At 42.3% G+C, this 14227-nt stretch overlaps 1 protein-coding gene across 1 annotated transcript in view; it reads right to left on the bottom strand.

The window, feature by feature from the left end:
• Positions 1 to 13530, bottom strand: part of LOC129080339 (uncharacterized) — a 38888-nt gene extending 25358 nt beyond the window's left edge. Inside the window, 1 exon segment of the mRNA XM_054585651.1 lies at positions 13321 to 13530. Within this exon segment, the coding sequence (XP_054441626.1) occupies positions 13321 to 13530 (210 nt within the window).
• Between the last annotated feature and the right edge of the window lie 697 nt (positions 13531 to 14227).

The raw sequence follows: 14227 nt of genomic DNA, 5'->3' as shown, positions 1-14227 counted from the left end.
TAATGAAAAGGAAAGGTCTGCAACCAAGACTACTCTACCCAGCAAGGCTCTCAATTAAATTGGAAGGCAAAATAAGGAGTTTCCCAGACAAAAGAAGGCTAAAAGAGCACACTTCCAGCAAACCAGCATTACAAGATATGCTAAAGGTGCTGCTTTAAGAGATGAAGAAAAAGAGTGAGAGGGAGAGAAACACAGTACAAAGGGGAAAAAATGTCAATGTCCTATCAATAATGACCTTAAATGTAAACGGATTAAATGCTCCAATCAAAACAAAGGGTAGCTGGCCCAGGCTGGTGTGGCTCAGTGAATTGAGTGCCAGCCTGCAAACCAAAGGGTCCCCAGTTTGATTCTTAGGGCACGAGCCTGGGTTGCAGGCCACATCCCCCAGTGGGGGATGTGCAAGAGGCAACTACACATTGATGTTTTTCTCCCTCTCTGTCTCCCTCCCTACCCCTCTGTCTAAAAATATATTGAAAAAATCTTTTAAAAATGAAAAAAAATGACATAGGGTTGCTGAATGGATTAGAAAACATGACCCAAACATACACTGCCCACAAGAGACTTGCCTCAGAACAAAAGACATACACAAACTGAAAATAAAGGGTTGCAAAAAAATATTCCAAGCAAACAGACAGGAAAAACAAAACTGGAGTAGCAGTACTTATATCAGACAAAATAGATTTCAAATCAAAGGCCATAAAAAGAGACAAAGAAAGACAATTCATAATATTCATGGGAAGAATTTACCAAGAAGACATAAATATTGTAAATATATATGCACCCAACATAAGAACACCCAAAAATCTAAGGGAAATCTTGGAAGATTTCAAGAAGGATATAGACAGCAACACACTGATAGTAGGGGATTTAACACCCCACTGTCAACAATGGATAGATCTTCCAAACAAAATATCAGCAAGGATATTGAGGCACTGAATGACGCATTAGATCAAATGGACTTAACTGACATATATAAAACCTTTCATCTTAAAGAAGCAAAATACACATCTTTTCAAATGCACATAGAACACTTTCAAAGATAGACCACATGATAAGACACAAAATAAACCTCAACAAATTCAAGGAAATTGAAATCATATCAAGCATTTTCTCAGACCACAAGGGCTTGAACCTAAAAAAACAACCTTAAGGAAAAAAACCTCAAAAACATTCAAACTCATGGAGACTGAATAGCATGCTATTAAACAATGAATGGGTCAATAATAAGATAAAGGAAGAAATCAAAAAGCTTTTGGAAACAAATTATAATGAACACAAAACAGTCCAAAACCTATGGGACACAGTGAAGGCAGTCCTGAGAAGGAAGTTCTTACCAAATACACACCTACCTAAAAAAGGTAGAAACATTTCAAACAAATAACCTAACCCTACATCTACCAGAACTGGAGGAACAACAACAAACAAAGCCCAGAGTGAGGAGAAGGAAGGAAATAATGAAGATCAGAGCAGAATTAAATGACATAGAGACTAAAAGAACAATTCAAAAGATCAATAAACCCAGGACCTGATTCTTTGAAAAGATAAAATTGACAAGCCTTTAAGCAGATTCATCAAGAAAGAAAGGGAGAAGACCAAATTAATAAAACCAGAAATGAAAGAGGAGAAATTACAACTGATATCATAGAAATACAAAGGATTGCAAGAAATGGCAATGAACAACTACATGCCAAGAATTTGAAAACCTGGGTGAAATGGACAAATTTCTAGAAAAATATAACCCTCCAACACTGAATGAAGAAGAATCAGAAAGCCCGAATAGACTGATAACAGCTGGTGAAATGGAAGCAGTAATAAAAAAAAACTCCTGGCATACAAAAGCCATGGACCACATAGTTTCACAGGAGAGTTTCACAAAACATTTAAGGAAGAGCTAACACTTATGCTTCCTACACTATTCCAAAACCATCCAAGAAGAGGGAAGACTCCCAAACTCTTTTTATGAAGCCAGCATCATCGTAATCCCCAAAATAGATAAAGACACAACAAAGAAAACTACAGGCCAATATAGCTAATGAACATAGATGCTAAAATCCTCATCAAAATATTTGGCAAATTGCATCCAGCAATACAATAAAAAAATCATACATCATGATCAAGTGGGATTCATCCCACGATTGCAAGGATAGTACAATATTCAAAAATCAATAAATGTAATACATCACATAATCAAAAGGACAGACAAAAATCACATGATCTTATCAATAGGTATGGGAAAAGCATTTGATAAGGTACAGCACCCATTTATAATAAAAAACACTTGGCAAAGTGGAAGTAGAGGGAGAATATCTCAACATAACAAAGACCATACATGAAAAACCTACAGCCAACATCATACTCAATGGGCACAAACTAAAAGCTTTCCCACTAAGATCAGGAACAAGACAAGGATGTCCACTTGTACCACTTCCATTCAACATAGTATTGGAAGTTCTAGCCACAGCGATCATACAAGAAAAAGAAATAAAAGGCATCGAGATTGGAAAAGAGGAAGTAAAACTCATTGTTTGCATATGACATGATAGTATACATAGAAAGCCCTCTAGACTACACGAAAAAACTACTCGACCTAATAAGTGAATTTGACAAAGCAGCAGGATACAAAGTCAATATTCAGAAATCAAAGGCATTTTTGTACACCAACAATAAAATACCAGAAACAGAAATCAGGGAGAAAAAATCCCCTTTGCTATAACAACAACAACAACAAAAAGTACTTAGGAATAAACCTAATCAAGAAGGTAAAAGACCTGTACTCATAAAACTAAACAACACTGAAGAAAGAAATTAAGGAAGAAACAAATAAATGGAAGCATGTACTATGTTCATGGATTGGAAGAATTAACATCATCAAAATGTCCATACTACCCAAAGCAATTTATAGATTCAATGCAATCCCTATTAAAATACCAATGATGTAGTTCACAGATGTAGAACAAACATTTCAAAAATTTATATGGAACCATAAATGACCCTGAATAGTTGCAGCAATGTTTAGAAAGAAGAACAAAGTAGGAAGGATCATAATACTTGACATCAAACTATATTACAATTCCACTGTAATCAAAACAGTCTGCTACTGGTATAAGAACAGACACAAAGATCAATGGAACAGAATAGAGAGTCCAGAAATAAACCCATGTCTCTATGGGCAATTAATATTTGACAAAGGGGGCAAGAGATAAAATGGAGTAAAAATAGCTTCTTCAACAAATGGTGTTGCAAGATCTGGACAGCTACATGCAAAAAATAGAAATCCGACCACCAACTTACATCATACACAAAAATAAACTGAAGATGGATAAAAGACTTTATTAAATATAAGTTGCAACATCATAAGAGTCCTAGAGGAGGACACAGGCAGGAAACTCTCAGATATCCCACAGAACACTATTTTTACCAATATGTCCCCTAGAGCAAGGGACATAAAGCAAAGAATAAACAAATGTGACTTCATCAAAATAAGAAGCTTCTGCACAGCTAAAGAAAACATCAGCAAAATGAAAAGGGGACCAACTGTATGGGAAAATATATTTGCCAATGTTACCTTTGAGAAGGGTTTGATCTCCAAAATATATAAAGAACTCACATGACTCTACTGTAGGAAGACAAAAAGACTCCAATTAGAAAATGGGCAAAAAGGACCTGAACAGACACTTCTCCAAAGAGGACATAAATAGGGCCGGGAGACATATGAAAGATGCTCATTGTCACTAGCCATCTGAGAAATGCAGATTTAAACCACAATGAGATACCACTTCACACTGGTCAGAATGGCCATCATAAACAAATCAACAAACAATAAGTGTTGGTGAGTGTAGGGTACTTCGAGGCGGTCTGGCTCCCTCACCCAGATGTGTGGGTAACCTGAGGGAGCAGCTCCTCACAACCTTGAAGGAGTCTGATAAAGCAGTGTTCCTACAGCCTTGAACCTGTGTCTCATGGCCTTGAGCCCTGGGTGCGATAAACTGCCCTGTAGTCTTGAGTAGGCTCACATGCGCAGCTCATGATCATTACTTCACCTTTCTGGCATGTTACCTGCTTTGTTTGGGGCTAGTATTTAAGGGATAGGAGCTTTGGACAAGGTGGGGAGTTGGGCACAGGCTTGTGGCCTGTGTGATTTCCCTGGACCAGGCTTATGCCTATGTGACTCTCCCGAATAAAGGCATGTCAAGCATCCCCAAGGCTCCACACACATCTTCTTCCATCTACCTGAGCCCCGAGCAGACCTCTTCAGCCTAGAGAGGCTGCAACATAGCGAGGTTGTGGAGAAAAGGGAACCCTAGTACACTGTTGATGAGAATGCACACTGGTGGCAGCCACTGTGAAGAACAGTGTGGAATTTCCTCAAAAAGCTAAAATGGAACTGCCTTTTGACCTAGCAATTTCACTGCTGGGATTATACCCCAAGAATCCCAGAACACCAATTCAAAAGAATCTATGCACCCCAGTGTTCATAGCAGCACAATTTATAGTAGCCAAGTACAAGAAACAACCTAAGGGTCCATCAGTAAATGAGTGGATCAAAAAACTGTGGTACATTTACACAAGGGAATACTATGCAGCAGAAAGAAAGAAAGAGATTTACCCTTCGAGACAGTATGGATGGAACTGGAGAGCATTATGCTAAGTGAAATAAGCCAGGTGGTGAAAGACAAATACCATATGATCTCATCTATAAGTGGAACCTAATCAACAAAACAAACAAGCAAGGAAAATATAACCAGAGACATTGAAAGGAAAAAGAAACCAACAGTAACAAGAGGAGAGGAGGGTAATGGGGAAAAGAAGGGGAAGGGTCAAGTCAAGGAACATGTATAAAGGACCCACAGACAAATCCAAAGTGGGGAAGGATTGAGGGTGGGGTGTGGCCAGGGCAGGGGAAAGTGGTGGTGGGAAAATGGAGACAAGTGTATTTGAACAATAAAAAATAAATAAAGAGAAAAGGAGACAAAAAAATATACTCTGACCCTGTGGTTGGGTCAATTCTTAACAAGAGACATACAGGAGGTACTCAGTAATAGTAGGTTTTTTGTTTTTGTTTTTGTTTTTAATTTCATAGATAAGGAACCTGAGGCTCAGAGAATTAAACAACTTTTGAAACTTACCAATCATTGAGTGGCAGAACTGGAACAAATACCGAATTAGCTTGATCCAGAAAGTTCAGATTTATTCTACCTTACCACACTGCCTCAGTAGAGACATGAATGCCACACTAACCCACTAAGTTACTCTTATGCTGCAGCTAATTGGGAGTCACTGATAGTTGAGTGAGAAGTAACAGCAGATGTAATAACTTGCAAAAACTCATCTGGCAGCACAGTGCAGGAAAGATTTCCATGAACAGAAGCTAAAGGTGATATGACCAGCTAAGATTCTATTTAAGCAGGAAATTGGACTGAGATTAGGGTGATAGCAAAAGAGAAACCAAAAGTCTGTGGGAGAGCTTGCAAACAAGAAACAACAGAACTTGGTGACTAGCCATGGAATAAGGAGAAGTGTAAGATGATGTGGAGCTTTTCTCTGATCACTGGACAATAGTAGCTATATTGGAAAAGGGGATACTTGCCAGCAGGGTCTGAGAATCATAAAACTGGGAATCTACTTCTTAGCTAACCTTCTCATCAGTTGGATTACCCGAGCCTGCAGACTTCTAGGAAGGGCTTATTCATAAGGGTAACTAACTCAAAAGGGAAAGGAGAGGATGAGATAACAGAAAGATGAAGTGGGAGTTGTAAGTGCAAAAGAAAGGGGTGTGTGTGTGTGTGTGTGTGTGTGTGTGTGTGTGTGTGTGTGTTGGGTAGAGGTGACTGAGTGTATGTCCATGTCAGTGAGTGCATGTGAGTTTGGGTGTATGTTGGGAATGAACAGAAGACTTACTTCAAGGGGCAGGTATGCAATTGCATCCAGAAGTTATCATCACCCACCATCCCTTTTCAGTTCTTTGGTAGCTTAACTTCCATGAAAGGTACTCTCCAGGTGTGTGCCTCTATTCTGAATATTCTGTCTTCCAGTCTACAAGAAAAACAAAAATCCAGGCATCTTCCTGTTGTTACAGAGATTTACTGTTGCCCCTGTGGATCACTGATTTTAGACGCGTGAGGGTAATGGTTGGGTTTCTCCGCCTTGACTTTCTGGTGTGCTCTGGGGCCTGCAGCCAGGTGGAGTGAAACATTCAAGCTGGTGGTGATGTGGGCTATTTCAGAAGACCAGAAATCGGCTGTCAGATTATTATCAGCAAGGTCTTTGACGCAGGTCAGAGTAGCTTTAGATGTCATTTTGAAAATTTTGACAGATGCAAATTACAGTTTGAAGAGCTTGGCTTTATATTAGTGGGTAAGGGAGAAATTTTTGTGTTTTTTTCAAATACAAGGAACTCTTTGGTTGAAAGGAACAGATGTGTTATTAAGACACTTAACCTATTTAACTGTCATTTCCTGAACACTTTTAAAGTTTCTGCTTTTAGGTTAGAGAGACACAGGATGTTGATCTCAGGAGTAAAATCTGACTCAGACTCGATTCACTATAAGCGTATTCCAATAACTAAGAGAGCCAGGGGTATCTTAAAATATCACATGTGTATCACTAGCTGCTTAAGCAACCTTTAACTGCCCTATTGTTTTTGAGCAGCTTCCCAGCATTTTACATTTCTAATCCAGGATTATTTTAAATAAAATATTATTTTTGAGATACTCCATGCTTTCTCAAAGTCTTAAAAAGATCTTAATTCTCTCACATGGAGTTTGGTGGAAAGACTTTTTTCCCCTCCCAGGTGATTTCATTTCTCTGAAGTCACCCAAGAAAACTCACTTCTTTGGGAAAGCACCCTTTCATAGCCCAGCCCTGTGGTTGAGAGTTTAGTCACAAGATGAAGATGCACATCCCTTCCTGCAGTGGCGTTTTTGCCAGCCCAGCAAAGCCCAGGCATGGCATCAGGAGCAGCAGACCCCAATTCCTGCATCTCTGCTGCAGAGCTTTGTGCCTCAGGACAGCTCCTTCACTCCTCTCCAAGGAAGGCTGGTGAAGGGCCAGGTGATCCCCAACATCCGTTTCAGCTGTGAAACTTCCAAAATGCCCAATTAGCACCCACTAAGGTTCTTTGACATTATCATACCATCTTTCACCCCAACACCTCTGGTTTTCATAATAGAAGAGGTCAGCAGAGAGCCCAGGGAGGAGAGAAGCAAGGCCTGATAGAGAGTTCTGTGTGGGATGTTGGTGACTTTGTAGGGTAAGCTGAACATTTTTGAACATTATCGTGGGGTCCCTAATTTTTCCTTATGGATCAATCATTCCTGAATTTATCTACAGTTGTTAAACTGAAGGGATCCCTGAGCTCCTCCATCTGGCCATTTCATATTACAGATGTGGGGACCTATAGGTACAGATGCTGCTTCTTGTTCTTCTTTTGCCTCTTGCCAGTCTCAGTATCTGGGCCAAAACCCAGGGTTACCAACCACTGTTCTTCCTACAGCACGGCACTGGAATAATCTCTTTACAGCTATCTCCACCTAATGGAACAGAGAGGACTTGAATTGTTCTATCAGTTTCATAAAGTGCTGTTAACTGTGGGTAGCCAAGCTCTCTTGCTGGAGGCTCAAGAGCTGCTTGGTTTAGAATTCCCAGACTGGAGAGGCAGAGCTCAGTCCCCAGCACCTCCCATCCTGGAATATACGCTTCACAGGTAGGGTCTGGGGGCTCGAACATTGTTCCTGAATACCTGGCACTTTGCCTGGCATGTGGTGGTCATTCAACAGGTGTTCTAGAATAATGAATGAATGAAGATCCATCATTCCCACTGTTACTTTTCCTTCTCAGGCTTTTAAAAAATCTCTTTAGCATGTCTCCAAATCCAAGAAATAGGTAATGGCTTTGGTATTTTTGTTGCCACCAAGTAAACTTGTCTATCCTTTCTGCTCTTGTCTGCACCACCTCCATCTTCCACATGAGGACAGAGCACCGCTGGCAGCTGTAGGATGTGGGTGCATCGGAGCCCCTCAGGCTGAATCCATTCAAAGCTAATGCTGCAGGCTTCCTAATTTCCCATTAAACAAATCAATGTGGGGGCAAATACTTTCTCTTTCTTCTGCAGCTTTTTAAACCTTGCCTGCTTGACCCCGGTCCCAGTGACGCTGGTCATCTGTAGTTGTACTGACTGCTCTGGATGTTTGCACTCTTAGTCCTGCAAAATCCATAGCCTGGGTCCTGCATTTTTTTTAAGGGTTCATGACCTTGGCATTGCTTTTCAGTGACGTTCCCAGGAGCTTCAGTGATCGGAAGCATTTTAAAGCACACACTTCCTTTGGTGACATCAGCTGTGCCTTGGTCTGTGAGAACATCGGCCGCCCCAGCAGGCACAGTGCCAGCCCAAAGGGCAGCAGTCAGGAGGGCGGCGGGACAGACGCTGGCCAGTGAGGCCTTGTGGGCCTTTTTCTTTTTTCTCTTTTGGAAGGGGAAAATCCAAGACCCCCATTCTTTGGTCATGTGCCCTTCGAGAATGTAAACTCATGGGACAGAAGGGAAATGACTCTTTTATGATTTTCTTTCATAAAAGATCCAGTGGATGCATTGGTCCAGACTTTTGCTTTGGGGGAAGTCACAGAGTTTTTTTCCTGCCTGCAGTTTAGCCTGGTCTGTGGCCTCTTCTTTGCCAAAGAAGTCTCTCCCCAGAGACAAGAACCTCTGTATTTCCTCGAGGTGGGATCACAGAATGGGCCCCTGGAAAACTGCACACCCAAAGTTTTGTCTTGAGCTCACCCTGGGGATTCAGGCCTTGACTTAGTGCAACACAATGTCAATGCTTGTTAAGGTGAAGCCAACATTCCCAAACCCCATGCTTTCAGCAGAAAGAAAATCATAAAATGCTGAATATTATTTAAAAAGCTGTCTCCTCACAGAAATAACTGCTTTTCATATTGGAAGTCTGAGATTTGATGAGAAGATAAGACCAAACGGTTGAGGGCAGGGAGTCTCAGCTCCTACCCTCTCTCTGCTTGCCTTTCACACCACCCTCCCCCATGGCTCCCTCCCCCAGGCCACCCTCACTAGTGATTCGTGCCCACAGAAGCTGGGAGCACCCCCCTTCCTGGAGTTCCAGCCTCGGTTCCGTTCATCTATGATCACTGCCATGAATGCCTTTTTTCAAGCATTCATTTTATACTTTTCACTCAACACACATTTTAAGCCTATTAACAGCAGCAGTCACAGTTACTGAGTGTTCTGTCTCTCCCTTTTCCTGTAGGCCTTTTGGAAGTCTTTCTGAAAAAACAACGAAAGTAAGAGAACAGTGGTGAAATGACCTAAGGCAGGCATGAGACAGAGGAGGCTGGCCAAGTCTGAGGGGTCCCAGTGGCAGAGTTGGACCCAGACTCCTGAGGGTTGGGTGGGGAGCCTTTGTGTGAGGTGTGAACACTTTCAGTGCTTTAAAGGCCCCTGTACCACTTTGGGCAGATGCTGCTCCTCAATGGGGAACTGATATCATGCAAGTTGACCATAGGGCTACCCAAGAGCCCAGAACTGTTGGCTCCTGGTTGGATGTCTTTTAGCTGCTTGGACATCTTGCCTTGCCAGGGTGAAACCTCTAGGTCTATCCCATTGCACTTTATTCTAGACTCACAGAGCAGGAGGAGCTTGTTTTCAGGTCCCCCCAAATTTCCTTCCAGGCTCCACACTGCCAGGAATATCTTCTACCTGCTGTTAACGTGTTTCTCTCCAAACAACTCTGGAAGGCTGGGGCAAGCATTCTCCCTCGTGTTTCCAAAGGAAAACCAAAATATAAATGATCAGTAACTGGGTCTTACAGGAATGTGTGGTGGTGGGGGAAGGGGTAATCTTGGTAAAAAAATAAAGGCAGAAAACTGTGGGCAGGAAATGGGGAGCATGGCTGAGTGACCCCCACACCACAGTAATGAGCTTCTGTTCTCTGCCTAAAGGCACACTAGACCTCAAGCCCAGGGAAACAGACATGAATGGTGCTCTTTGGGCTAACACTCCACACAGAGGAAAAAAGGCAGGAAAAAGAGACAGGAAGAAGGCCTGGAAGGAGGTAGCCTTGCACTCCTTGGGGTAGGTTTTGAGCTCACTCCTGGATCTTTTCTGAGCTGAGCCCACAAATGACCTCCTGCCCAGTTCCTGCCTTTGACAGCGTTCACCTGAGCAGGTGACAGTAATTGTGGGGAGTTCCAGGCACTTCCATGAAGGGTGTGTGAGGAAGAGTGGATCCCAGGGGAATCTGCTTTCCCCTCATTAGGCCTCAGTGAGGACACCAGCATTGGGCCTCCCTCCTCAGCCCTGAGTCAGGGCTCAGGACAGGGAAACGACTGAGTATCTGAGGAGGGAATGAGAGGATCTCGTTACATTCAAATATACCACCAAGAGGACTTCAGTCCTGGTCTGTCCAATTTTGAGGCATGTTCTGTTTCCTCCATTACATTGAAAAAAATCCCATTACGCTTGCTTCAACTGACCAGGAGTGCCGCTCCAGAGGTGCCAATCCCAGGAACTTGAAGATTATGGAGACAAAAGGAATGGCTAGTGGCTGAGACAGGCAAGACATACTACGGCTCTGATCAGAAGATAGTGCTGAATGCGGCAGGGAGTGTGAAGGGGTTATTGAGAAGACAGAGGTTACAAGACACTCTCTGAAGAGTAAGGAACAAGCAAAGTATTTATTTGGTGACCCCCGTATTGTTGAATGTGGAGGTCTAGAGGACTCCGTGATAAGTAAGAATTCTTGCCCTCAGGACTTCCTGTTATAGAAGGGGCATCGGTCAGGGTTCTCCGAGAAACAGAACCAGGAGGATAGATACAGGTGTACAGAATGAGATAAAGTACAGGAATTGGCTTGCACAATTGTGGAGGTTGAGAAGTCCCACAACTTGCTGTCTGAAAGCAGGAGACCTAGGACAGCCAGTGCTGAAATTCTGAGTCAAAGTCCTGAGAGTCAGAAGGCCGACCATGTAAGACCTGGACCCAGGCTGCAGGTCTGGGGAGCAGGAGCACTAAGTCCAAGGACAGGGGAAGATTGATGTTCCAGCTCAACACAGCAAATTCACCCTTCCTCTGCATTTTTGTTCTGTTCAGATCGGACAATGCCTACCTGCATTGGGGAGAATCATCTTTACTCAGTTTACCAATTCAAATACTAACCTCCTCTGGGAACACCCTCACAGACAAGCCTGAAGTAACGTTTTACCTTTAGCCCAGGCAAGACTGACTCAAGATTAACCATCACAGAGGGGAAATTAGAATGGAATCCGAAGGTTTCCATATGGCAGGGTAAACCTGAATCCTGGCTTCCTTTTTGTGATGAGGCCGCAGGTTGCCAGTGTACAGCTGGGCTGTCCCCATCCAGTAGCCACTGCCACATGTGGCTGCTGAGCACCTCAGATGTGGTTGGTCTGAGCTAAGATATGCTGTAAGTGCTGAATACACAGTGGGTTTCAAAAACTTACTTAAAAAAAGAAAAACATATATAAAATTTTAAGTTGAATACATGTTGAAATAAAAATATTTTGGTATATTGAATTAAATAAAATATATTATTAAAATTTATTTCAATTATATGTTGCTATTAAGAAATTTAAAATTACATTTGTGGCTTGCATTATTTTCTATTAAACCAACACCAGCTAAAAGGAAACTAAGATCCCCTTGTATATTTTTTCTTAATCCAGGAGCCAAGGAAGGTGCCAGAGGAGCTTTCAGGATTATTCTTTTTTGGGGGAGGCTCCCCACTCTGAACCTCAGGCCCTCTTGGTTCTCGGAGTCAGAGACCTCCAAAACAGATGTTACTTTCATCAAAAATATGTGTCCCAGAGTGATCCCTCCAAAAAGGCCTTTAGAAAATGGACTCCTATAATAGTTGGAGAGACTCTCCATTATAGCTTTCGCCACACAGAGACCCTGAGGTTCCCCTCCTGCTGGCTGTTTCTTGGTGTGGTCTGTGTTGGACCATGTGGGCTGGCTGCCCCTAGTAAGCGAGGTGCATGCTAGACTAATCCAAGTTAGCTCTTCTTGTGGCAGGAATTCTTAGAGCCAGAGACTTTATATATTGATAGGTATTGTGACTCCTTGAGAGTCAAACATATTATGTGACCTTTTGTAAGTTTACTGAGGACAGATCCTCATGTGTTCTTTGAGCATCCACTGCACATACATCAAGAAAGACTGTGTGGACTCTATGGTTTCTGCACTTCTCCTAAAGGTCCTCTTTCTCCCTGGCCCCACACTACCACTCCCAAGTCTTCCCTCTTCCAGGAAGAAATGGCTAAAGTTACAGGCACACACTACTGGAGCTGAGAGAAAACTGGAGCTGCTTCTATTAATTCCTAGGGTATTTTGTTCACATTTGGCAAAATGACACTTGATTTAATAAGAAAAGGAATATGCTAATATTCAACCAGGTGAAACCATTGTTCTTTGCCTGGTTTTGACATTCTCCTTTCCATATATCAGAAGAACTAAATTTCCCTCCAAGTTATATGACTGTAGGAGATCTCCAAATATGTATATAATTTGTGTACTGGGAGTCAGAGAGAGAGAGCCTTATATCAATGCTTAATTCACTCAACTCAGGGAGGAAAATATGATCAATTTCCAATGGACAGCTTTAAAGTTTGCAAAGTGTTGGATTAAGGTCCTTACTCAACAATAGTTTATATTCTTTCTTATCCAGTCTCTAACCCTCCCAAAGAGTGTGTGTGTGTGTGTGTGTGTGTGTGTGTGTGTGTGTGTGTGTTGGTTGGGGGTGGGGGACCCTATAGCAGTGAGCAGCCCACAGGCTGAGGCACGACTGGAAGGAGACTCAATTACATCAATCCATTTTGTGAACCCCGGCTGCTGGTCTATTCCATCCCAGCACTCTCCCCCTCCTCACCATCTCTAATTCTGAGACCCCTCGCAAATACTCAATTCAGGCTCCTACTAAACTTTCAGCTTCTGTCGTCAGCTGCCCACACCTGGCCCACTTAAAAAACAACAACAACAACAACAACAACAACAACAACAGATGTCATCTATAGGTTGGCCTTGCCAACACAGGCATTTTCTTACTCTTAGTTCAGCCTTCTTGGTTTCATCATCACTTAACAATCATGTATTAAAAAGAATACAGTTGCACTGTGCCAGGTGTGGGGCTGAGTGTGGGCAAGAAGGGGCAGGCTCCTACCTGGTCTGCACATACAAACGAAATCAGTTGATTTGTTGTTGTTGTTGTTTTTAAAATAGCCTTGGCCTCATTAGGTTGAATTCCTTATTTCTTTTTCAGTCTTCATCACAACTAAATTAAAGTTTGATCCTTACTTGCACTGGACCGTTTGTGCTGGCTGCCCTCAGAACCTTCCTCCTCGCCTCTGTAACCTCCCTCACTGTCCTGACCCCAGCAGTGCCCCTGCCCTTCTGAGCACCAGCCTTCATCCTCCAGACACTCTGGAGCTCCTCTGTGTCCTTTCCAGAGGCAGGGCCACTGCCGTGCAAACGCAGAAGAGACCCAGTTTCAGCCAACAAGCTCATATTGCAGGTCAGGAAACAAAAGAGCAATTCAGTTCCCATGAAAACTTGCCAGATTTCCTTTCAATGATTTTCCTTCTTGAAATCACTTTTTGTGTTTCCATCACAGAAATGAATTCAAAGTAAAATGAGTAATTGCTGGTCTACTTAGAATCATCAGTCTGCCACAGGTAAGTATTATTCCTGCATGAATCTATTAATTTCCATTTCCAGGGTCTTCAGATATAAAACAAATGTTTGGTGTAATGTACACCTCTACTCTGTTAAAATTATACAACTTAATGCCTAAATTGGAGAAGCACTTTATCAATCAGTATAAATTTGGTCCTTAGGAGACTGTTTTACATTTGTTTAACACATGGGAAGATGCTTTTTGTAGGATTTCTTGGCTGATGCTCTCTCCTGAGTTACAATAGTAGTAACTGCTTCTTCTTGGTGTAATTCTCACATCCAGTGGTGGCTCAGTACAAAGGTATTTGAAGGGGACTGAGTGGTTGGTAATCTCTAATTATGAATAAAGTATTTTCCACTCTAGGGCCATTTCCTGAGCTCCTATGTAACACCATTCTGAGCACAATTGACTAAGTACCTATATGTTCTAGGAGCTAGTCACAGTGTTTAAGATGTGGATTCTACGGTAAAAAGAAACAACAGACCCAAAATGGAGTCACTCATGGTAAGCCCCACCAAGGCTTATACC

This window comes from Pteronotus mesoamericanus, unplaced genomic scaffold (genome assembly GCF_021234165.1).
Source record: "Pteronotus mesoamericanus isolate MK-2021 breed Mesoamerican mustached bat unplaced genomic scaffold, CSHL_Meso_final contig_121, whole genome shotgun sequence".
Lineage (NCBI taxonomy): Eukaryota > Metazoa > Chordata > Mammalia > Chiroptera > Mormoopidae > Pteronotus > Pteronotus mesoamericanus.
Note: the sequence above shows the minus strand (reverse complement) of the source record. Positions and strands in the feature narration are given on the sequence as shown.